Genomic DNA, 23,089 nt, shown 5'->3' on the forward strand with positions numbered 1-23,089 from the left:
CACGGAGGTCCCAGGAACTGGGGGAGGCAGTACTGTTGATATGATTTACAGGCCTTGGAACATATGTGAATCAATTAGTTAGGTCTGCGTTCCCCAGAGGACAAGAAGAACTGGCAGTAGATCTCAGGGACAATGAACAGTGACTAAACTGCATTTGTTACTCCTGTATAATTAATATACATGGATGTCAGACTGTCATGTCTGGATACAAATATAGATCAAGCAGCCAGAAATGTGAGGAGCTTAAACAAAGGGAATTAAAAGAACCTAACGGGCATCAATCAATCCTCCAGTTTTACAAAATAGAAAAGGCCTTTTGTGGGGCTTGAGGGAAGAGGCTGCATGTTACAGAGAAATTATTCTTGAACACATCTCCAGGACCAATAGCTCCTACCTTATCTACCCCCTCAACAACCACAACAACAACAACAGCTGAATTTTGGGAAGGTGCTGAGTTACTCACTAGTCTCTTACCTGATCGACACAGCAGTTCAAATGGTCTGAAACTGATCTAAATGGGTAATTAAATATACTTTTCTGTAAAATGGCACTAAAGGCAAGTGTTCCAGTACAGTCATGGGGCCTTTTGATGTAGATTTTGATCCACTAGTTGTTGCATGCAAGTAGAACCTAACTGGGATAAAGCAGTTTACATTGGCAAAATGAAACACTTACCTGCAGATGAACTGTATTGTGATCTTTATTTTCGTTCTGTCGTGGTTGAAATCACTTTGCCCACATATGGGGCTCGCTTGACTGGAACAGGCTGGCAGACCTGTAATGACATGTTTCGTTTCTTACATGCTTTACTCCTCATCCTAAAAACTGACCAAAACCGAATGGCACATTGCCATTAAAATTATTCATTCCCTAACCCTGATCTGTGTCCATGTGATAAGTACCCTTGATGTTCTGAGGGGCCGGAAGTGATAAAGAAGGTGTAAGAAGTTTGTGGCAGCTAAGATCTTTGTAAAAGATATGAATTCATCAATCAAGGAGGAACTGCTTGGAAGGATGTATAACTGTTGCTCTTTAATGCCTTGCTATTGAACAATTTATGCAGCTTATTGAACAATTTATGTAGACCTTGCAATACCTTTTCTAGAAAATACAGTCCAAAGCGACTGAATAAATAAACAACAACAAACAGGACACTGAAGACACATGCAATTTATGTAATGTAGGTGGCTGTATCTGAATCATACTGAATTCCTTGTCCATGGTGTAGGCGTGACAATGAAAATGAACTTGTGCCTGTTAGAAAGGATAAATATTTATTTATTTATTTATTACATTTATATACTGCCCCACAGCCAAAGCTCTCTGGGCGGTTTACAACAATTAAAAATAGTAAACATTAAAAGTATACAAAAATTTAAAAAACATAAAAACAGTATAAAAACAACAGTATCCATCTAATAAATAACTAACATCCCAATCTTCCTATAAATGGGCGGGCATCAAGGGTAGACATGGTTAGGCACCTGCAGAGCGGCTCACTCACAAGAGCCCCCTAGACTTGCTCTTCCTCTTCGCCATTGCAACCTGTGTGTTTAGCTGCCACTCACTCTGGCCCAGACAAGCGTGGTGGTGGTGAGGAGGAGGAGCAGTAGATGTCACAGGGTCTCTGGGAGGGGCCATAGCTCAGTGTGATAGAGCACATGCTTTGCATGCAGAACATGCCAAGTTCGATCCCTGGCTTCTCCGGGTAGGGCGAGGAAAGAAATCCCTGGGGAGGAAAGGAAACCCTGGAGAGCCACTGCCAGTCAGTGTCAACAATACTGGGTTAGATGGACCAATGGTCTGACTCAGTATAAGGCAGCTACATATATTCCTGTCTATCAAGCAAACAAGCAAGAGGTAGCAATGATGAGAAAGAAGATAAGCAATAGCAGCTGGTTACAATGACATAGGGCTCATCTACACCAAGCAGGATATTCCACTATGAAAGTGGTATGAAAGCGGTATATAAAAAGCAGGAGCCACACTACTGCTTTATAGTGCTAATGAAGTGCACCGACAACTGTTGGGGCCCATGACACATCTACACCAAGCAGGATATAGCACTATGAAAGCGGTATGAATGCTGTATATGGTATGTGTCAATGGGCCCCAACACTTGTCAGTGCTCTTCAATACCGCTATCAAGCAGTAGTGTGGCTCCTGCCTTTTATATACCGCTTTCATAGTGGAATATCCTGTCTGGTATAGATGAGCCCATAGAGAAAAGGCAGATTCAGTGACTGGGTTCACACAACCCACTAACCCATGATGGTTTATTTTCTGGAACAACCCATGTTGTCTGTGGGATGTTCCCTCCCCCAATTGTGGGTTATTTCCACCAAATAAGCCACCCTGAGAATCCACAATCTGCAGTAACGGTTATTTTATCTATAGAGGGTTAGATTAGCATTGCTGTGTTTCCTAGCCCTCTTGTTGAAGTGCAAGACAATAAAGGTCTGCCAAGTAATCCACAAAGCTTTATTCAGTAAATACACATCTCTTTGCACCTCAAGAGAGTTTAAACCCTAAGAACTTTGCTCTAGGCTAACACTTGGCTAAACTAAGCAAAGCAATTTTTCTTTCAACAAAAAGGGAAGGTCCTTTCCCTGAGTCTCTTTCACTTCAAGGCGGATTTCTTTGAAGATGACTTTGGCGAGATGCTAGCCTAGCTGATCTCCTCTCGCCTACTTTTTAGCTCTGCTTGTTTGACCCTATTGTGGACTCTGGGATCGGCCAGCTCTGAACTTCCCTCCCCCCACACCAGAGGATTCCTGCATTCCCACAGACTGTGAGTCGTTAATGTTTACACTGATAAGGTCTGGTGAAGGTTCATCCCTTGGAGGTGACGAGCCTAGGAGAATCACCTCCCCTACTTCCTGCGTCAGCTGGGACTTTTCTACTCCTGTTTCTTCAGCTTCAGAATCCGATTCTGATGGATGGCCTCAAAGTTCTTCCTCCATACCAAGGCGACCAGGCCTGATCACGACAAGTGTGTTGTCTGTCACACAACATGGGTTACAGAGATCGCCTAGTTAGGGTGACCATATGAAAAAGAGGACAGGGCTCCTGTATCTTTAATAGTTGCACAGAAAAGGGAATTTCAGCAGGTATCATTTGTATATATGGAGAACCTGGTGAAATTCCCTCTTCATCACAGCAGTTAAAGCTATGGGAGCTATACTAGAGTGACCAGATTTAAAAGAGGGCAGGGCACCTGCAGTTTTAACTGTTGTGATGAAGAGGAAATTTCACCAGGTTCCCCATATATACAAATGACACCTGCTGAAATTTCCTTTTTCAATACAACTGTTAAAGATACAGGATACAGTCCTCCTTTTCATATGGCCACCCTAGCCTACAGAGCTGCTCAGAAACAGTGGCCAAAAATGCTGCTGCTGCTGCTCTGCTCCTCTTGAGCAATTTCTATTCCCACCACAAAATAAGTTGGGATACGTGCACGGCTGGGCAGGAGGACTAAAGTAGAAGGAGTGGTAAGGGGAGTGAAATAAACTACTCTGTGTTTGCCTGATTGTGTGACAGGAGCTTGTTTGCATAACCATGTACACAACGTAGCTTGCCACCCACTGTGGATTAGTGTGATGTGTGAACCCAGCCAGTGAGGCAGCCCATTGAGGGAGTCTTGTCCAAGGGCCTTCAGAAAACTTGAGCCAACAATGTAAGTGTCATTCAGTTCAATGGGCTTATTCTAAGGCAAGGGCACACAGAACTGCAGGCTAAGACTACTGTTCTATGCATATGTATTTGAGTGAGCCCCATTTTGTGGAATTTACTATTGACTAAACAGGCATAAGATTGTACTACATGTGTTTCCCAGGGTTAGGTGAAATAATTCAAGGTCAGTTTTAGCTAGTAAAAAACTTTATTTTTCTGCTACTCATATCTCTTAAAATTCCTTTAGTAATATAGATGAAGTATATTTGGTAAGGGTAGATCAAATACATAATATTGCTGTTTTATTTGTTTAATTAAATTATATTATCTTAATGCATGCATCTTACACCAAGAATATTCAGAAAGATGGACTTAAAGAGAGTTAAATGATGCTCAACACAAGGCAATAAAGCATTTAGTGTTTTTATAATGTTAAAATCATTTTTAAAAATCTAATAATATCAAACCCTATGCAGCAGTCCAAATAAATGTACTTATTATAGCTTAGAACCTGTTTAAATAGTTATATCAACAAATTGCAAAACCCTTCTTCCTTTAGAAATGGGCATGATTTTTTATTATTAGAATCAATTATTTAAATTGAATTTTTTGCTTGGCAATCCAAATAAACTTTAAATAATCGATTTCCATAGTCTTGATTTAAATCCACTCATTCTGGTAGGCCTCTAGGCCCATTGTGCAGCAGCCTACAACCTGCATTGCCCTTCTGCATTTTTCTTCTAGGACCATCAGCATTCAAATGTGGTTCTTTAATTCTCTGAATAGTGTGAGCCCTTCAGAAAATAAGCCCCTGTTCTTACATTCTGGTGCAATTTTTATAGTAAGTGATGGATGATCTCTTGAGGTTATTTAGCCTTGCATCAAATTTGACTGCTACACACAGTGAAAACAGCTTGAACAGATGTTCCGGATTTTTGGAGTGCCCTCCTGGAGATTTATCAAAGTCCAAGCCTGATAATGGGTGTATGTGTGTGTAAGGCTATTAAAATTTGGCTGCAATTTAGTGAACATGCTAAACTTCTGAATACATACTTAGCAAATTTTCTCTTTTTAAATATATATATATATATATATATATATATATATATTGCTGATCTTGCAGTACAAGATATAAATAATTTACAGTGCAATCATAAGCAAGTTCCGGTATACACAATGGAGTTTACTCCTGGGTAAATGTACACAGGATTGCAGCTTAAATCACATTTTCAGTTAGAGCAAAGACTGAAAAGTTAGAGATGGAGGGTATAATGCAGTTTTGTGCAGAGTTAGTCTGTTAGAACCCCATTGGCTTCAGTGGGAATTGATTAATTTAAGCAGCCGAACTGCATAGGCTTGCAGTTGGAGCATTTGAATTAAAGAATGCATAAGACTGCAGCCGCAGCATTCACATTAAGGACTGCATGGGACTGCAGAATTTGCAAAAGGAGATGCTTTCCTCATCTGAGGCACATAGATATCATATATCGGTATAGTCTATATTGGGGAAAAAGTGGATGGTTTTTGTACTCATAAACCTCAAACTATACAAAAGCCTAAAACTTAAAACTGTGCTTTAAGTGTGCTGTTAGATTTCATCTCTCTCTCTCTCTCTCTGGGTACGTCTACACCTCCCGGCGATCCGGGAGGGAGGGGGAGGATCTTGCGGTATTGTGCTTGCAAGAGCCTCTTCCTCAGTCTATATGTGGCACACAACGTCCCGGGAGGAAGAGGTCGTCACGGCCGCCATTTTGTTTTTGTTTTTTTATCAGAAATGAGTGCAGGATCATCCTTCCATGCTCCCGGGGGATCCACTGTGTGTCATGTGGACACACAGGGACGATCCCCCAGATATCACCCCATCTAGACATGTTCTCTCTCTTTGCTTTAGATTCTGAAAATCTGGGTCCTTCCAGGTGAAATTTTTTTATTGCAAAGTCACCCTCACTAAGGTCAAAACAGATATGATGTTAAATGCATGAATACATTGCACTTGGATGTTTTCCCTTTAAAAATGGCAGCTGCAGAGGAGAGTGGAAATTGGGAGTGTGGTGTGTGTGCAGGGTTTTTTAAGTACTGAATCTCCCCAGCTGCTATTAACCTTTGTTGGTTACTGCATTCCATTATGGCACATGAGTGCAACCTGTGGTTCTCACCTGCTCAAACAGAGGCCCGGGGAAACCCGCCTATTTCTTCCCACAGCCCAGATTTTTAAAAACACACAGACACATACCTGATCCCGCTGCCTGATCCGTTTGTAGACATATTCAGAGAATGGTGCACGTGGAATATATCTCCCCTCTCCTGCTGCAACATGGAAGACTCCACTTTGATAAACCACCTTGCCTCGTGAAATGGTCACAATCGGTACGCCGTGACAGACCATACCTTCAAATATATTGAAGTCAATGGCATGGTGATGTGTTTTTGCTGAGATTGTCCTGTGTTTGAAAAGAAGAACAGTGACGCAAAGTGTTACTACACTTTGATTTGATTTTAAAATCAAGATTTTATAAGTGTGCTTCCAGATGGAGGAAGTACTACTAATCAGGAAATGTTGTACACCCATTCTGTCTTCTTTCCTTGATGGATTTTCTGTAGTAAGGAAAAAGATGGAGGGGGGGGAATGGTGGGAAAATACAGAAGGGCTACAACTGGAAGACATAGGGCTCATCTACACCAAGCAAGATATTCCACTATGAAAGCAGTATGTTTGTTTATTTCGGTCATAGACCAGCACAAGTATGAAAGTGGTATATAAAAGGCAGGAGCCACACTACTGCTTTATAGCTGTATTGAAGTGCACTGCAGGATCTACACTACTGCTTTATAGTGGTACTGAAGTGCCCTGACAACTGTTGGGGCCCATGACAGTATATGGTATGTGTCAATGGGTCCCAACAGTTGTCTGTGCACTAACCCTTGAGTGTCATTTTTTAGTAGAAAGACATGGTACAAGTCAAATAAGTAAATAAATATATCCCATCCTTCCTCAACCATCATCCCCAGCTAGTATAGTTACCCAGCTGGCTAGGGATGGTGTGAGTTACATGGCCTGTTCAGACAACACACTAAGCCATGGTTGGGCCACTAACCCTTTTGCAGCAAGTGGGTAGTGAGTGGCCTTGTTCAGATAATAATAATAATAATAATAATAATAATAATAATAATAATAATAATAATAATAATTTAATTCTTACCCGCCTCTCCCTCTGGATTGAGGCAGAGAACAACTTAAAATACAAAATTTTTATAAAATACATAAAACTGATTAAAACTAATACATTGTTAAAATAACAGCCAGACTTCTTAAAATTCGACTGGGTAGGCTTGCTGGAAGAGATCAGTCCAAGTGGAGAGGCGGATAAGAAATAAATTATTATTATTATTATTATTATTATTATTATTATTATTATTATTATATATTTTTTATATTCAGGAAGACTGTTGAATTGACAAATCTGTTGAGTTGGCAATTTCAGATGACACCTGACCCTGAAATGTCATCTGATCAGGCCCAGTGTGTTTAAACCATGGTTACGTAGCCACCAGGACACACTAAGGCCATGGCTAGATGAGGGGGTTGGAGGGCGACGATCTTGCGATTTTATGATAGCAAGATCATTGCCCTTGCCTATACGTGGCATGCGACAGCACGGCTGCCATTTTCGATTTTTTTTAAAAAAAGGAAAAGGAGCCCATGAGCACTCAAACAAAAGGTAAGAGTGGGGTTTTTTTTTTTAAAAAAAAAACTTGACCTCCCCCCACCCCACTCTTGTTGGGGACAGAGCTCCTGAGGACCTCCATGCCCGGTTCCCGGTTCCTTGTGGTTCCTTGTGAGGAGCCAGGACAATCTGCAATGCCCGGCCACATGTTCCACGGTCTTGGGATCATCCTGAGACCCTGGAAAATGCAAGGAAAAAGGGTTGGGCCAAGGGAGAGACTATCCCTCCCTGCTCCCAGGATACCCTGTACGTCATGTGGATATCGCCTGGTCTAGCCATGGGCTAAGTCATGATTCACATGACATGCTAAACCATGTTTCACTCAAAACGTTTAACCATCATGGTTTAGTATGTTGTCTGAATAGGGCCACACTCTAACATATCTGGAGCACACTGATCCTTTTGTTCAACTCTATTATCTTTTTTGGCAATTTATTTCCTTTGGGGGGGGGTAATGTGTCAGCAGCCACCCTACATAGAAGAAGTAACCTATTTACACTATTAGTGTTCAGAGCCAGGCTCATCTATTGGAGTGTCAATTATATATTCCTTTAGGCCTGTAGAGGTAAAAAGCGAAAACAAGAACACGAACAATCTTCTTTCATATCCATCAAATTTGTCAATAGTTCTGAGCCAGCGTGATAAAAAAAATTACAACCACCAGCAACTCTGAAACACAATTTCCATGATTAAAATACAAACAAAAAAACCTCATTTGTTCTCAGTAAGAGCATGCCCAATTCAGATGTTTTTGTTTATTTGCCTTTGCACTCAGCAAGCCTATGCTGAGTGTGGATAGACTTCAGGCTTACAGGAACTTTTTTAAAAAACTAAAATCCTGAGGTACAATAACATAGGAAGCTGCCTTATACCGAGTCAACCTTTTGTCCCTCTAGCCCAATATTGTTGACACTGACTGGGTTAGTTTCAGGCAGGAATTTTTCCAGCCCTACCTGGAGACGCTGGGTTTGCATCTGCTGCATTCAGCTGCAAAATTACCAACATCTCATGGAACCCCAGGGAGGAACCCCTGTGGTTCTTCCCTGTGGAAGAAAATGTAGGATGACAACGACTGGTGTCATGTGGATACCCCATAAACAATGGGTGAATGAAGTATGGAGATTCCACACTACACCCCCAGAGTGGAAGTACCCCTGTTATTCTAGAACCCTCCACAGATTAAGCACCCATGTGTTTAATGGTTGTGTACATTTGGATGAAAACAATTAGGCTTCATTCACCCATCTGAATCATTTGCCCTAATTCTTAAATAAAATATAAGTCCTGAAAAAGCAAACAGGCTCTTTCATCATTTTGTCACCTCAGTCCTTTCTTTGTCCTTGGCATTTCTCAATCATTTTGGTGCAAGCGTTCCCATTGATTATTGGCTTTATTATATTTACACCTAGCTTTTCAGTCAAAATTGGGTCCCCAAGGAAGGTTGCAATCAAAATCCACGGAAAGGTACAATATAGGAAGGATACCGATTGTTGATAACAATAATCCAGGTTCAAGGCAATTTCCCCCTGAGGCAGGGAACACAGGATGTTACAGGAGGATGCTGGAGCTAAGTGATGGCAAAGATGCCAACTAGCTGAAGTAGCAGGCTTAAAGCTGCAGTCCTCAACCATCTTATACTTCATGGCTGGAGGTTCTCAGAATTTTCCTAGGTGCACTATCTTGGGCTACAGCATAATTACCATAATGCTCATTCTGGCCCGGTGCTACTGTCAAGAGTAGTGAATAATGCTAGAAGTTAGGGACTAGAGTATAATTATCTACAACCTCCTGAGGGAAGAGAGCATACAAAAGCACTGGCACATTAAATTTATGGATTCAAAAATAATACCACGTAAGGCAAGAAACAAACAAACCCCCAGTGTATCATTAAAAAAGACGGAAGAGTTTGAAAAAACAAAAATGTATGACCTAATTTTGAAATACAGAATAGAACTTACAGGTCCATTTGCAGCCTGCAGAAATAAAAGCATGAAGATAGTTTATGTCAAGACAGACCATCAAGCCTGATATTGTGTGCTGTATCTGGCAGTTGTTCTAGTAGGGTGACCATATGGAAAGGAGATAGGGCTCCTGTATCTATCAGCGTCATCACACAGGGGGGAAATCATGTTTCCTTACCGTTGCTTCTCCGCCCGTACATTTGTCCCTCCTTATTTCCTCATTCTCAAGGGGGAGGAAAAAGGAATTAAACAATGTGCACGTGGCCCATTCTGTAGGCTGCTTCGATCGCGCTGCTTCTCCTGCACACAGCAGGACTTAGCGGCAAGTTCCGTCTCAAAAAACAAGTCAGACTTACTGGGGCGTTTATTTGTCATACGAAGAAGGCTAGAAGGGGCAGGAGGCAGACAACTTTGTGAGAGGGACACACGGAAATCTGTGAGTGCCCAGTAACGAGCGTACAATACAACACTCATTATATATATATATATATATATATATATATATATATATATCACCATCAGTGTACATGGAGCTCTTTTAACAGTTGTATAGAAAAGGGAATTTCAGAAGCTGTCATATATATGCATGCAGCACCTGGTAAAATTCCTTCTTCATCACAACAGTTAAAGCTACAGGAGTCCTACACTCTTTTGTATCTGGTCAAGAGAGCAGGGCTCCTGCAGGTTTAACTGTTGTGATGAAGAGGGAATTTCACCAGGTGCTGCATGCTTACAAATGGCACCTACTGAAATTCCCCTTTCAATACAACTGTTAAAGATACAGGATCCCTGCCCTCCTTTCCCTATGGTCACCCTAGTTCTAGCCGCTCCCATAATCTCAGGAAAGGTCCTTTTCCAGGTTCTGTAGTTCAGATCTTTACCTGGAGATTATAGGGGTTGAACCCAGGATCTTGTGCCTTCTGCCCATCCATGTCTTACATTGTACGATGAGGCTGGAACAATACATGGGGGCAGGCGAGGTATCAAGAGTAGGCATGGTTGGGTCCTCAAAACCCAGCAGGGGCCACTGACAGACACCCCCCTCCCCCGGGTTTGTTTCTCGTCACCATTACAACCTGATCCAGAGGGGTGTGACTAAACAAGCAAACAAACAGAGGTGATGAGAAGGAGTAGCTAGCTGCTACCACATGCTTGCTCACTGGCTCTCTGTTTGGCAAGTGGTACAAATGATGAGCAAGAGTTGAAAGAGCAGTGGCCGCTAGAGCTGCTGATAATAATGGTGTAGGAGTAGATGCTCCATTTCTAGAGTTTTGCATGCAGGATGTCCTGGATTTGATTCCTACTATTTCCAGTTTGCAGGGGCTGGGGCTAAAGCTAGGTGGGGGGGGGGGGGGAGAGAACCTGTCTGAGGCTGGGGAGAGCTGCTGCCAACCAGGGTAGACAGCACTGCGCTAGATGGAGCAATAGTCCAACTCAATACGGGGCGGCTTCATCTGCTCATTCTAAGTACCCATCAATATGTGTCTCCTCCATTGAATACCATATTTACAAGTTGTATCCCTTAAAAAACAAACAGACCAGGTTGAGAGATTTTTCCTGGATATAAATCTCTACATATAAGCATCTCTACAGACATTTCAACTGGGAGTGCCACAAACAGTTGTAAATATTCAGATTACAATTAATTCATCAGCAGATAGGTTATTTGCTAATATTGATTAACTGGGAATATTGGTCTGAAGCTGCCTTCTTGGAGGGAGATGGGGACGTTATGAGATTTATAACGATGAGGTGTACCAACCTTCTCCCTACCCACCCACCCCCTTTCACAGTTTGGGCTGGCCTTTCTGGATCCCAGGTAACAGCCGCAGAAACAATGAAGTGCTCCTAAACATGCCAACGAAGCAGAAAAGAGCAGCCCCTGATGAAAAAGGAGCTTCGGTGGTTTTGGAGGGCTCGGCTCGATACCGTTTCACATCAGACTGTTTTCTGTCATCACTGACAACTTCATTGCTGAAGAGCATTACCAGGAAGCTTCAGAAAGTTCCTGCAATTGCTTTGAATGTCTGGCTGGTATTGATTGTTCAGCTAATGGCAAAAGCTTCCGAAATGCACCTGCCGATCTATAATTTACAAGTCACCATCACCTATTTTGGTCACCTTTACCACTAGCGCACTGGAGCACAGGGGTAAAAAAAAGAAGGGTGGGTCAGATCATGGGATCACTGAAACCAACAGGGGATCTCATAATTTACTTCATCAGAACTCAGCTTAGGCAGGGACCTCTGGCAAATGGCCCTCTGGCACAGCAATCCAATGGTACTTGGGCTGGTGGGAGAAGTACTTTTGGTGGAGCTAACACTACTGCCTAAGCCCTACCGGCTTGCTGTAGCCAAGGCAGGAAGAGCTTTTTCCTACATTTTTTGGCTTCTCTTCCTCCCCACTCTCCCATTGTGGCTAATAGTTAATTGTGGTGAATGGGAAAGAATGAACTATGCCAGGACTGGTGGAGCTGAGAGTGCCTTTTAGAGGAACCGCAGATCCTTGGCTGCTTCCAACCACAAATGGCCAAAGACACTTTGCTGCCTGAGGTAAAGGACGAGATGGCGTCCTCCCCACGACCTATTCCACATACATACTAGACTGGTAGCTGATTTTTACTTCAACTATTTGATAGGACAGTGTCTTCCATTGCACCTAAAGATAGCAGGCTACCTTAGGGGAAGTAAGTCAGGCTGTGTAGCTTTGTCCTCCAACATATTACTGCCATTCCTTGTTCCCCAGCATCTGTGGCCTAAGGCAGCTGCCGCACTCTACCTAATGGCAGCACCAGCCTTGCCTCCGACACACCCTGATTTCTCCACCATCATGGGCAGAACACCACTGGGATAATATTTACGCCAGTGGAGCTTTCTGTAAGTATACCAGACAGCCTCTGGCAGCATAGATGCTGTCGCATCAGCAGGCCTACCTCTCTGCTGGCAAAGTGGCAATTTTGCTCCATCCAATGACATGTCAGCTAGCCTTTGGCTGACTTTAGGACTGTACCCTTAGCTTTCTTCTAAAAAGGAAGGAAATGTAGGTAATGGTTGTGTGGATTCATAAAAAATATATCAAAAAGAGACAGTACAAGGTATTTCCAGGCAGTAGACATTGTCCTATTACAGTATAAAATTACAGACCAAGGGCTTAAAATTGCAGTGTGTTATGAAAGGTTATGTATAAAATTTTATTACACATTACGTTGATTTAAAGCTTGCAAAGACTTGTTAAGTCTACTTTTGATTTCATCATACAGATCTGAGCACTAAACAAGGAGAATTCCTTTCCTGCTTCTCTGCTACATAACTTCTAGGTGGCACTCCGATGTAGCAGAATAATGGAAATACACAAAAACAATTTCACCCTTTCTTTTGCTTTCACAATTAAATGCTGCATTTTCCTTACTCTAAAATATCTTGCTGGAAGTGCTGGTTAGACACAGAAGCAAAACTGGAGAGTCACAATATCATCTAAAGAACCCATAAATAATCATAAGTAAGAAATAACAAGTACATAATAATTGCCTCGTGTAGAAAAGTCTAATATCTTTGTATAGAGCCTTCATATCTCACTTCCTCTCACCTCAAATGCAATAATTTTCAATAGTCTGTTCACACATTTAGCTGCAAGCTATCAAGCTAATTAAGTGATGTATATTCATGTGTGAACAGAAAGGAAACAGTTTATTAGTGTTCATTTGGAGTTACAAATCTTCCACTGTTTTTTGCAGAAGTTCAGTAAGACTGAACTTAGACATGGCACGTGGTGATCGGATGTCCTGCTGTTTTGAACATCTTTAATATGAGCCATGGAGATGAGAGGGGCAAAGATGCGGTGCTTGGAAATATGTGTGTTGACCCTTCCTGCCTGCACAGTTTTCCTAATCTGAATCACGTCCCCTTTCCAGTTGGTATTTGCCCTTCAGAGAATCACTGATCCCAGTCACAGATCTCCAAGGACACACCTAGTTCCACCCTAAATCATGCTGTATTTATATCAGAATGGCTATGAAACGGCACCCACTCAAGACTTTTCTGGGGGAATTATGTTTGCAACCCCAATTAAACAGCGTGGTGAATAACAACAACAACAACATCCAGAAAACAGTCATAATTAAAATATGCTCAATTGTCAGGAAATTTTTGAATCTGTAAAAGACAGTATGATTTGGCAAAGCCTGTCATGTCCGTCTAGAAAAACAACCATGAATGAGAAACAGATGTTGTTGTTGTTGTTGTTGATGATGATGATGATAATTCATATGACAGTGGTCAAAGCAGGGGGTTAAAGGAGAAATCAAGAACATCTCACATCTACAACACAATTTTCCATTTTTGGGGTAGTTTGTTGTTCTACAAGTGATATATTTAAGGTGTCAGACTTGTCAAAGTGTAGAAAATCTGTTCTGCAATTCATAAATACCACAAAGTGAAGGGTCTTTTGATGCCTAAGCACTATTTAATGAATATTTCAGTGCAGACTTTTCCTGAATTGACAGGGGGAGGGGAGAGAAAGTAATTCCATTTTCTCTCATACATTTTAAAACTGACTTCCAGTAATCCTTCCTCAAATGCCCTTAAAAAAAAAAAGTCAGATCAGACTAAAATTAGTCTAAATTTACTGTTAGTTATTATTCGGCCTACACTGTACTCTGTATCCACATTCTAAACACAAAGACATGTTAAATTAACACTGTGATCTTGAAGCATATTAAATCTGTGGCCAATTTAGTTTAAAAAGCAACTAGAGTTGCCATCCCATTTACACTTATCTGAGAGAAAGTCTCATTGAACTCAACAGGTCTTCCTTCTGAGTAGACATATATACACTTGCACTATTAATTGAACATAAATGAATTTTGGATGGGCATGTCAGCTTATTTATGGCATGATCTCATTGCTTGCTACACAAGACAATATATGTTTAGACAGCAGTATCGCAACTATTACACATTGCAGTGTCACAATACATGATCTTATATAAGCATACCCTCCAACGTCCTGGATTGTGCCCGTGAGTGGGTGATTGCAGCGGCGGCAGCGAAAAGGTCACAACTGCCTGCCATTCCTGGGTCCCTATAAGTCGATCCCCCCGAACAGTGCATGCTGGGAGTTTTAGGCCCTTTCAAAGTACAGAGTCCTTGGGCTGTGAAGTAAAATGGCAATCCATCATAAAATGATGTTTCTGTCATGAAATGTTTGCTGGGGCCTTGGAACTCCAAATCCAAGGCTTACAAAGCCCTACGACCTACCTCAGTAAGTTTACCTTCTTGTTGCCATTGTCCCCAGCTTCTGCTCCTCCTTCTCTTTTTGCTCATCATTGCTACCATTGTCTTATTTGACAGGCAGAGAGCCAGCGAGCAAGTAGGCAATGGCCTGTGCTCCTCCGCCTCCTCCCCACCATCACCACAGTTGTCTGGGCCAATGAGAGGCAGGTGAATAAGCAGGTTGCAATGGTGAAAAGGAGGAGCAACTCCAAGGCGCTCTTCTCAGTGGAGGGGTGCGTGCCCTCGGTAGATACCTGACCATGCCTACCCTTGACGTTGGCCCTGCTTGCAGTACACTATTGCAGAACAAGTTCCCTTCCTTATATTACGTATTCTAAAATTATAATTAATATGGATTATGCTATCTGCTTATTGATGAAATTAAGAGAGCCATGCACAGTTTTTAGTTCAGGAAGCAGCCCTTTTGAACTTGGAAACAAAAATCGAAAACTATATCGGATTCTTCATCAAAACCCAGAAAAGACTCTGCCAATGTAATTTCTACAAAAGCAGCAGGAGAAAGAAAAAAGAAGGTGGAGATTGGAAAAGCGTACTTTTAATTTATTTCCTTTTTATCTTTGGCTGTTTCTCAGTCAGCTAAGGGAATGTCTGAAGGACTGAACTAAGCACTTCCTTTGACCAACCTCACCTTTCAGGTGACTAAAACAGCAGTTTCAGAACATAGGAAATCCCTCTTGGGCATCACGCAAAGTAAAAGTTGTGATCTGAGCAATAGGTGAAAGGGACCTATTTTTTCTTTTTCTTTTTCATTAGGGCTACATACAATCCTAAGTGTAATTACTTGGAAGTAAATCCCATTGGAATCAATTGCACTTGTGTCTGAGTAAACACGGTTAGCATTAGTAAGCTTAAAGCTAGCTGACCGCCTACGCATGGAGCAATAAATCATGATATTGTGCTCAGCAAAAGAGACCATTGTGCCCTGCCCTAAACATTTATATGCTGGTGTGGCAGATCGTTGGTTCAGGCACTAAAGAAAAAACAACAACTTTACAGCCTGAACTCAATTTGTTATTACTGTACGGTAACCCTGAATGCATAGTGCAGTTGATGGTATATAGATTTCTTTTGCTGGTCTCACAACATTCCTGGTCATTTTTCATAGAGATGTCTAAACTCTCTCCAAAGGCTTCCAATGGAAGTCTCCCAATTCTCCCCAGTCATGTATCAACATCTGCCCACTGCTTTATCCTGCATTTTTATTCTACAACAGCCAACTGCGTCTGGCAGTGCAGAAATGGATGCCTACTCATAATGACGTTGAAAGTTTTTCTTGGTGTCAAAGGTCTTTCTTTCAAACGTCAAGGGAGTAACTGCATTTCAGCCCAATTCTTTCCCAACATTATGGGCTCAACCACATGTGGGGGAAACACACTCCCTACCGTCATTTCTCCGCCCGTGTTTTACTCAGTTACTTCCTCTTTCAAAAGAGGAAGTAAACAGTGAGCACGAGGCCCATTCAGTTGGCTGTTCTAACTGCGCTGCTTCTCCTACACACAACAGGAGAGAGCAGCAACTTCTGGGTTTAAAATATATTGGACTTTGTGGAGAGATTTTTTGTTGTGCAAGGAAGGCCAAAAGGTGTGTGGGGAGGCAGGTGACGTCATGGGAGGGACCTGCAAAAAATCTGTGAGTGCCCAGTAATGAGCGTGCAATAAAATGCTCGTCGGATGGAGCTCTATGCCTCCCCACCCCAAAAATGTGTTTAAATAGAGGATTCTACTCTTTTCATACTGAGCTGGAAAGTATGGATCATTTCATGATTTCTCTCTTGCCCCTTTCTCTTACCACAGACTCACCTCCTAGGCTAAGTATGGCATACAACTTGGAACCCCGTTCAGCACAGCTGAGCAGCAGGACTGGGTTTTAACACTAGTAAGAGATTTTTGTTTCTGAATTGGGGGAAAGGATGCAAGTCCACAATATAGGAAAGGGGCAAGATACACTGCGGAGGATAAAAGGACCATTTATAGGGAACCAGCAAAGGGCCTGGCAGCACGACAGACCTTGTGTGTCATCAATCTCCCTCCTATTAGTTTTGTAAAACCCTCTTCCTCTCTCAATCTTGTAATTATGAGTTCAATCTCTGATCTCTCTGCCAGTCCTGTCTCCTTTGATGCTATTGCCTTGTCTATCACCCTGAAGGAGCAGGTTCGTAGCTTGGGGGTTCTTTTAGACCCATCAATGTCACTAGAGGCTCAGGTGACCTCAGTGGCACGGAGTGCCTTCTACAAACTCCGGTTGGTGGCCCAGCTACGCCCCTATCTAGACAGGGATAACCTGGCTTCAGTTGTCCATGCTCTGGTAACCTCCAAGTTAGATTACTGCAATGCACTCTACGTAGGGCTGCCTTTGAAGACGGTTCGGAAGCTGCATCTCGTGCAAAATGCAGCGGCCAGATTGATTTCGGGAACCAGAAGGTTTGACCATGTAACACCTGCTCTGGTCCGCTTGCACTGGCTGCCTGTATGTTTCCGAGCCCAATTCAAGGTGCTGGTTTTGACCTATAAAGCCTTACATGGCTTGGGACCACAATACCTGATGGAACGCCTCTCCCAACGTGAATATACCCAGTCACTACGTTCAACATCTAAGGTCCTCCTCCGGGTGCCTACTCCGAGAGAGGCTCGGAGTGTGGCAACGAGGGATAGGGCCTTTTCAGTGGTGGCCCCCAGACTGTGGAATGATCTCCCTGATGAGGCTCGCCTGGCACCAATGCTGCTATCTTTCCGGCGCCAGGTTAAGACTTTCCTCTTTGCCCAGGCATATGGCGGCACATCCTAATTACCCACATGTTTAGTTTTTAATCGGTTTTTAATGCTTTATGTGTGTATGTTCTGTGTTTTAGACTTTTAAATTTTGTATACTTGTTTTTAGAATTTCTGTAAACCGCCCAGAGAGCCCTGGCTAAGGGAGCGGTATATAAGTGTAATAAATAAATAAATAATAAATATTGTCTGCTTTGAGGTCAAGTGGGCCCTTGTTGCTATTGGAAATTAGTCCGGGAACTTGGCTTACAAGACCCTCTGGGCATCAGAAGTAGGCCTGGCACCATGGGGCTGTTGCCAGCAGAGATGTTGGAGAAATTCACAATGGCTTCAAGTGATTTCAGATTTCTATTAATCCAACCTGTGGATTACAGAGCGGACCGGCTTTTTCTGACTTGTGCAGACTATTTTTGTTGTTGTTGTTTTGTTTTTTACTTTGGGGGCGGATTTGGAGTTATGCACATTAAAGGTAAAGTGCAGTTGGGCAAGTGGAACAAAACCTTCATGCATCCCTAGAAAAAATCCAATTCCATCAATGAGCAGGTGACAGAATGAAAGACATGGGCCAATTCGCAAAACACAGATGGAATGTTTTTAACAAAATCTGTTCATCTCAAGCTTTGCCCAGGGCCTCTTCAAACCTGGAGTCAGCCCTGATCAGAAGAGCATCCCAGCCTCTATAGCTGCCACTGGCTCATCTACTGACGTCACAGAAGTGCTTGCAAGGATAGTGTCAGATAGCTGTCTGCTTGAATGGGAAGGAGGGAGAACTTAGAATCTAAACCTCAATGTCCATGAGCATCTTTTGCGAAATTAAATTGCTTGGGTACTGTATATTACCTGTGGAGGCAGGTGCTGCACGTATACTGTATTGTGGAAAGGCCGTAGCTAAGTGATGGAGCACAAGCTTGGCATGCTGAAAGTCTCCGTTTCAATCCTAGGCATCTCCAAATAGGAGAAATCTCCTGTTTGAAATCCTGCTAGTTTAGTGTAGACAATTCAGAACTAGGTGGACCAATGGACCAACATGGAATAAGGCAATTTCTTATGTTCCTACCCTTACTTTTGCTATGGGATGGTTCACACATAGATGTCCATCACTTGGTCTCTGCACACCACATGATGGCATGCATGGAGCCTTTTGCCAACTAGAGGCAGACATCTCATGCAGCTTAAGTATACAAGTAACAACTTCAAAACTATTCTGAATGACTGAAAGATGGTGAATGCTTGCTGATAATCATTGGATGATATTTCAGGTGGCTGAAGGCTTTTGGTTACTTCTTCCAGGGCATGTGCTCCCTCTTCTGGTGAAGAGTAAGGTCATGCAACTAGTTGACATCGTAATCTTTTTGGCACTAGCACAAGCCCTTTTTGTCTTCCTAGGCATTTTAATTGATTGATACGATCTTTCTGTTTGTTGTATCTGCCGCCTTTTTGTTGTTGTTGTTTTTAATTATGATGTTGTTCTATTGCTTTTACTGTATATTGTAGGATGTCATTGATCATACTCTTGTACCCGGCCCTGGTACCCGCAAGGATGAAAGGTAGTTTAAAAATATTTTAAATAATTAATAAATTAGTAAAATACATAGTCAGAATTAAATGCTTGCAAGCTTCTCATCATTTCAGAGCTAATGGATAAACACAGAGGATGCTGAAGCCAAGGGATGCATTTCCCTCCATAAAGAGTTTATCTTTGAAATGAAGACCAAAAAAAAGCCTTCTTCAATGAACAGCATTCCCTGGAGGAGAAATACATCTCTGCAATCATAATGTAAGGCAGTGAAGGCCAACCTTTTTGGGAAGTGCACCATGAGCCAAGTAAATGGCAACTGCATTTTATAATGTTTCTTTGTGTTGCATACTATGTACGTGCCCAGACTCCAAGAGCTTTATCAGAGGACCTACTCCAGGTACCCCCACCAAATGAAGTGAGGTGGGTGGCTAAGGGCCTTGCTAGACCAGGGGTTAGCATGGTATGAGGCCCGTGCTCATCCCTGTGTGTCCAAATGACGCACAGGGGATCCTGGCCTCAGCCAGGGCTTGAGCTGCCCTGGCACCATGCTAACCAGAACCGCTTGTAGTGCGGTTCTTTCCGCGGTCCCGGCCTCAGGTTGGGCTGAGGCCGGGACCACAGACGTGTGGACCATTCTGCCGCTTTCCCCAGCTACTGCACTTACGCGTGAGTAGCCGGGAAAAGTGGCGGACGGGCCGCAAAGCTCCCGCATCACTGCAAACAAATGGCTTGAAATATGGAGGCAGGTACCATAGGGAGAAATTTAAGTGGCTTCATATGCAACTGCTTGCTCATGGATTTAGACTTCTCTAAGTATGGGCTGGTCTGCAAATACATGCTCATCACCTGATGCCTAAAACATAAAGTGAGAACGAGCCTCCTCAGTAATCTAACATCAGAGGTAGAAGTTCTATGTATTCTCACCTCCTCAAACACAACACCTTTTAAGAGGAACAGGGCACACATCCAGCTGCCAGTTATCAGATGCACAACAATCAAGAGATGTGCATGCATGGGTGAACCATACCCAAGCATACTGACAGGTGGAAATGGTTAGATGTAGGAATTGCTACAGCTGATGTCCTTTGTTGTTAATTTCCCTCTCTCTGCATCAATAAAACAAAGGCCTGTTTGGCTTTGAAGAAATTATTTGTATATTCTGTACAGCACCAAGTACATTGTTGGTGCTATATAAATAAATATATAAATAATAATAATAATAATAATAATAATAATAATAATGAAAAATCAGTTCAAGTACATGTATAAGTGAACCAGTTTCAAAGCTTTAGGGCCTCTTGTGACCATTAGAAGAACCCGCCTTGATCAGACCTAAAGTCTATTTAAGCCTGCCTCCCCCACACCTGGATCTCTCCAGATGTTTTAGCCACAACTGCCCCAGTCAATCTTCAGGGATGATGGGAACTGTAAACAAAAACATCTGGAGAGACCCAGGTTGTGGAAGACAGTCTAAGTCAATGTCCAGTTGACTTAGTGGCCTAAGTCAACTGGACATTGGCCAACCATAACGAACTGCCTTATGCCAAGGGGAGTGAAACCTGAGGGCCTCCCTATATTGTTGGACTCCAGCTACCACCAGCCCCAGTCAAAATGGCCAATGGTCCAAAAAAAACATTGGGCGCTGTAATTCAACAATGTCTAGAGGGTCACAGTTCCCTACCCATGGGTCTCTCTAGATCAAGGGTATGGAACCGTTTTGGGTTTGAGGCCTGGATTCATATTTGGAGAAGCTGTTGGGAGGCACAGTCCAGTGGTGACTGGGACCACAAGCAAAAATAGGAGGGGCTGAAAAATACACATGCACTATATCCTGTTGTTATCAATCTATAGCAGGAAGCATGTATACTCAGGAGTAAACATGCACAGCATGTCTACTCAGGAGTAAGTCAGATAAGCCTCTGCACATATACTCAAAAGTAATCAGGAAAGACTCACTCAGCATCTCTTTCAAATACCACCCAAAACATCAAACCTATGCATGTTTTCTCAGAAGTAAGTATGAGCAACATGTCTACTCAGGAGCAGGCAGGATAAGCCTTTGAAGGTCTACTCAGAAAGAATCACTGAACAGCTTCCACCCCTGACCCTAGCTTGCAGAGAAATGTTCTTTTTCCAATCAGCAAGGCCTAATCTAAACCAAGCAGGATATTGCATTATGAAAGTGGTATAAAGTGGTATATAAAAGGCAGGAGCCACACTACTGCTTTATAGCGGTATTGAAGTGCACTGACAACAGTTGGGGCCCATTGACATATACCACTTTCATAGTGCTATATCCAGCTTGGTGTGGCTCCTGCCTTTTATATACTGCTTTCACACCATTTTCATAGTGAAGTATCCTGCTTGGTGTAGATTAGGCCCAATTTATCAGAGATAAGTGCCTTCCCTGCTAAGGAGTGTATTTAAATGAGGCCTTTATTGTGCTCACTCATGGTAGTCTGTGGATCCTTTACACAACTTCCTCCACCTCTAGGGCCTCCCCCATGCTTTGAAATAATTATCACCGGGTTTTTTTTAGATTGAGGAAAGTCTAGTATGTCCTGAATGGTGCTATGAAATGCTCCATTATTTGTGCAATTACGCGATACCACAGTGCTATCTAGTGCTGTATAATGAAACCTATAGGGCCTGTTCTGACAACATGCTAAGCCATGATTAGGCCGCTAACCCTTTTGCAGCAAATAGTTAGTGAGCGTGTTTGAACTGTGGTTATGTAGCCACCATGGTTAGGAATGGTTCACATGATACGCTAAGCCCTAATGTTTAGGTCAAAATGCTTAATCACCATGGCTTAGCATGTCATCTGAACAGTGCCATAAAATGGCAGAGAAAGATAGATACACACACACACAAAAAGCACGGGTAATGGAGCCGATCTTAATCCTGCAAAGAATCTGGAATCTGAAGCCCCAGTAAAGGTATGAGATAAAGGCTTCATGTAGAAATGCCCCAGTACTGAGAAAGGGAGCTTTTTTCAGTACTAAGTGGGGGAAAGCACTTACATCCAAATAGCTTTACCCTCTGTGGCAGAAGGGCCAGGGGAAGAAGCCACTGAGTCAGGTGGAGAACCCCCATGGGCCTGTAAGATGTTCTCCATCCCTGATCAAGATCCATATTGTTTGCACTAAATGGGCAGAGCTTCTCCTGGGTTTCTGACAGGACTCTTACCCAGCCCTAATTGCAGTGTTGGGGTCTGAACCCGGACCTTTTACATGTGGTTACAGCATGTCTAATTAGCCTAATGTATTTTCAGTGCATCATTTAGATATTTTCAGGCACCACAAGAGAACTTTGGTTATTGGGCGGTATAGAAATGCAATAAATAAATAAATAAATCTGGGCATAAGCTAGCCCATAAATGCAATTGCCTGGGGATTATTTCTAATCACTTTCCATCTTCAGAAAAACAGCAATTAGCGTAAAAGTACAAGCATTGTTGTTTTCCTATATGGTCAGCAGTCCAGATAGATTTTCTTTTAATGTTCTGACTAGACAAAAACCTTTGCATAGATATGCTGTAGCTAGCACCAAATATCCTGTGAATAATTCAAATGGGATGTCATCCCATCATCAGGATTTATGACTAAAAATGCATTCCTATTGCTTTGCCCAGAGACAGGATGGACAGATGGGATTTGATAACTCAAGCCGTACCTTCTAGCTTTTGGGTCCCAAATGACAATGTCAGCATCAGAGCCCACAGCTATCCTTCCTTTCCTTGGGTACAGGTTAAAGATTTTAGCTGCGTTTGTGCTGGTAACGGCTACAAATCTGTTTTCATCCATTTTGCCGCTATGCTGCAAAACAGTATGTGAAAACAAAAACACATATTAATAAGGCAGAAAATGTGCACACTTATATCACAAGCAAACCCACTTCCTATTGGCAAAAAACAAAAGAAAACAAAAAATCCTCCAGAAATCTGCTGGACAGGACATTTCGATATGAGAAATTTCAACTTCCAACGATGTACTGAAGAATGTAAATAACGTACCAAACAACAGTCCCAAATATGTAGCCTTGATCCTTTAAATACTAATTCATTTGGTGGACCTCAATAGGCAATTGGTTCCATAATTTAGGGAAAGAAAGCCTTCTCCATGGTAGCCACTTATCTGATAAAAGGTGGA

General features: G+C 42.4%; 1 protein-coding gene across 1 annotated transcript in view; it reads right to left on the bottom strand.

The window, feature by feature from the left end:
* Window positions 1-23,089, bottom strand: part of DPYS (dihydropyrimidinase) — a 67,205-nt gene that overhangs the window by 2,675 nt on the left and 41,441 nt on the right. Inside the window, exons 7-9 of the mRNA XM_063131032.1 lie at window positions 22,614-22,756; window positions 5,909-6,116; window positions 676-775 (exon numbers count right to left, since the gene is read on the bottom strand). Of these exons, the coding sequence (XP_062987102.1) occupies window positions 701-775; window positions 5,909-6,116; window positions 22,614-22,756 (426 nt within the window). The 3' untranslated portion in view covers window positions 676-700. The remainder of the gene's footprint in view (window positions 1-675; window positions 776-5,908; window positions 6,117-22,613; window positions 22,757-23,089) is intronic.

The sequence above is a fragment of the Elgaria multicarinata genome, chromosome 7 (genome assembly GCF_023053635.1).
Source record: "Elgaria multicarinata webbii isolate HBS135686 ecotype San Diego chromosome 7, rElgMul1.1.pri, whole genome shotgun sequence".
Taxonomy (NCBI): Eukaryota; Metazoa; Chordata; class Lepidosauria; order Squamata; family Anguidae; genus Elgaria; species Elgaria multicarinata.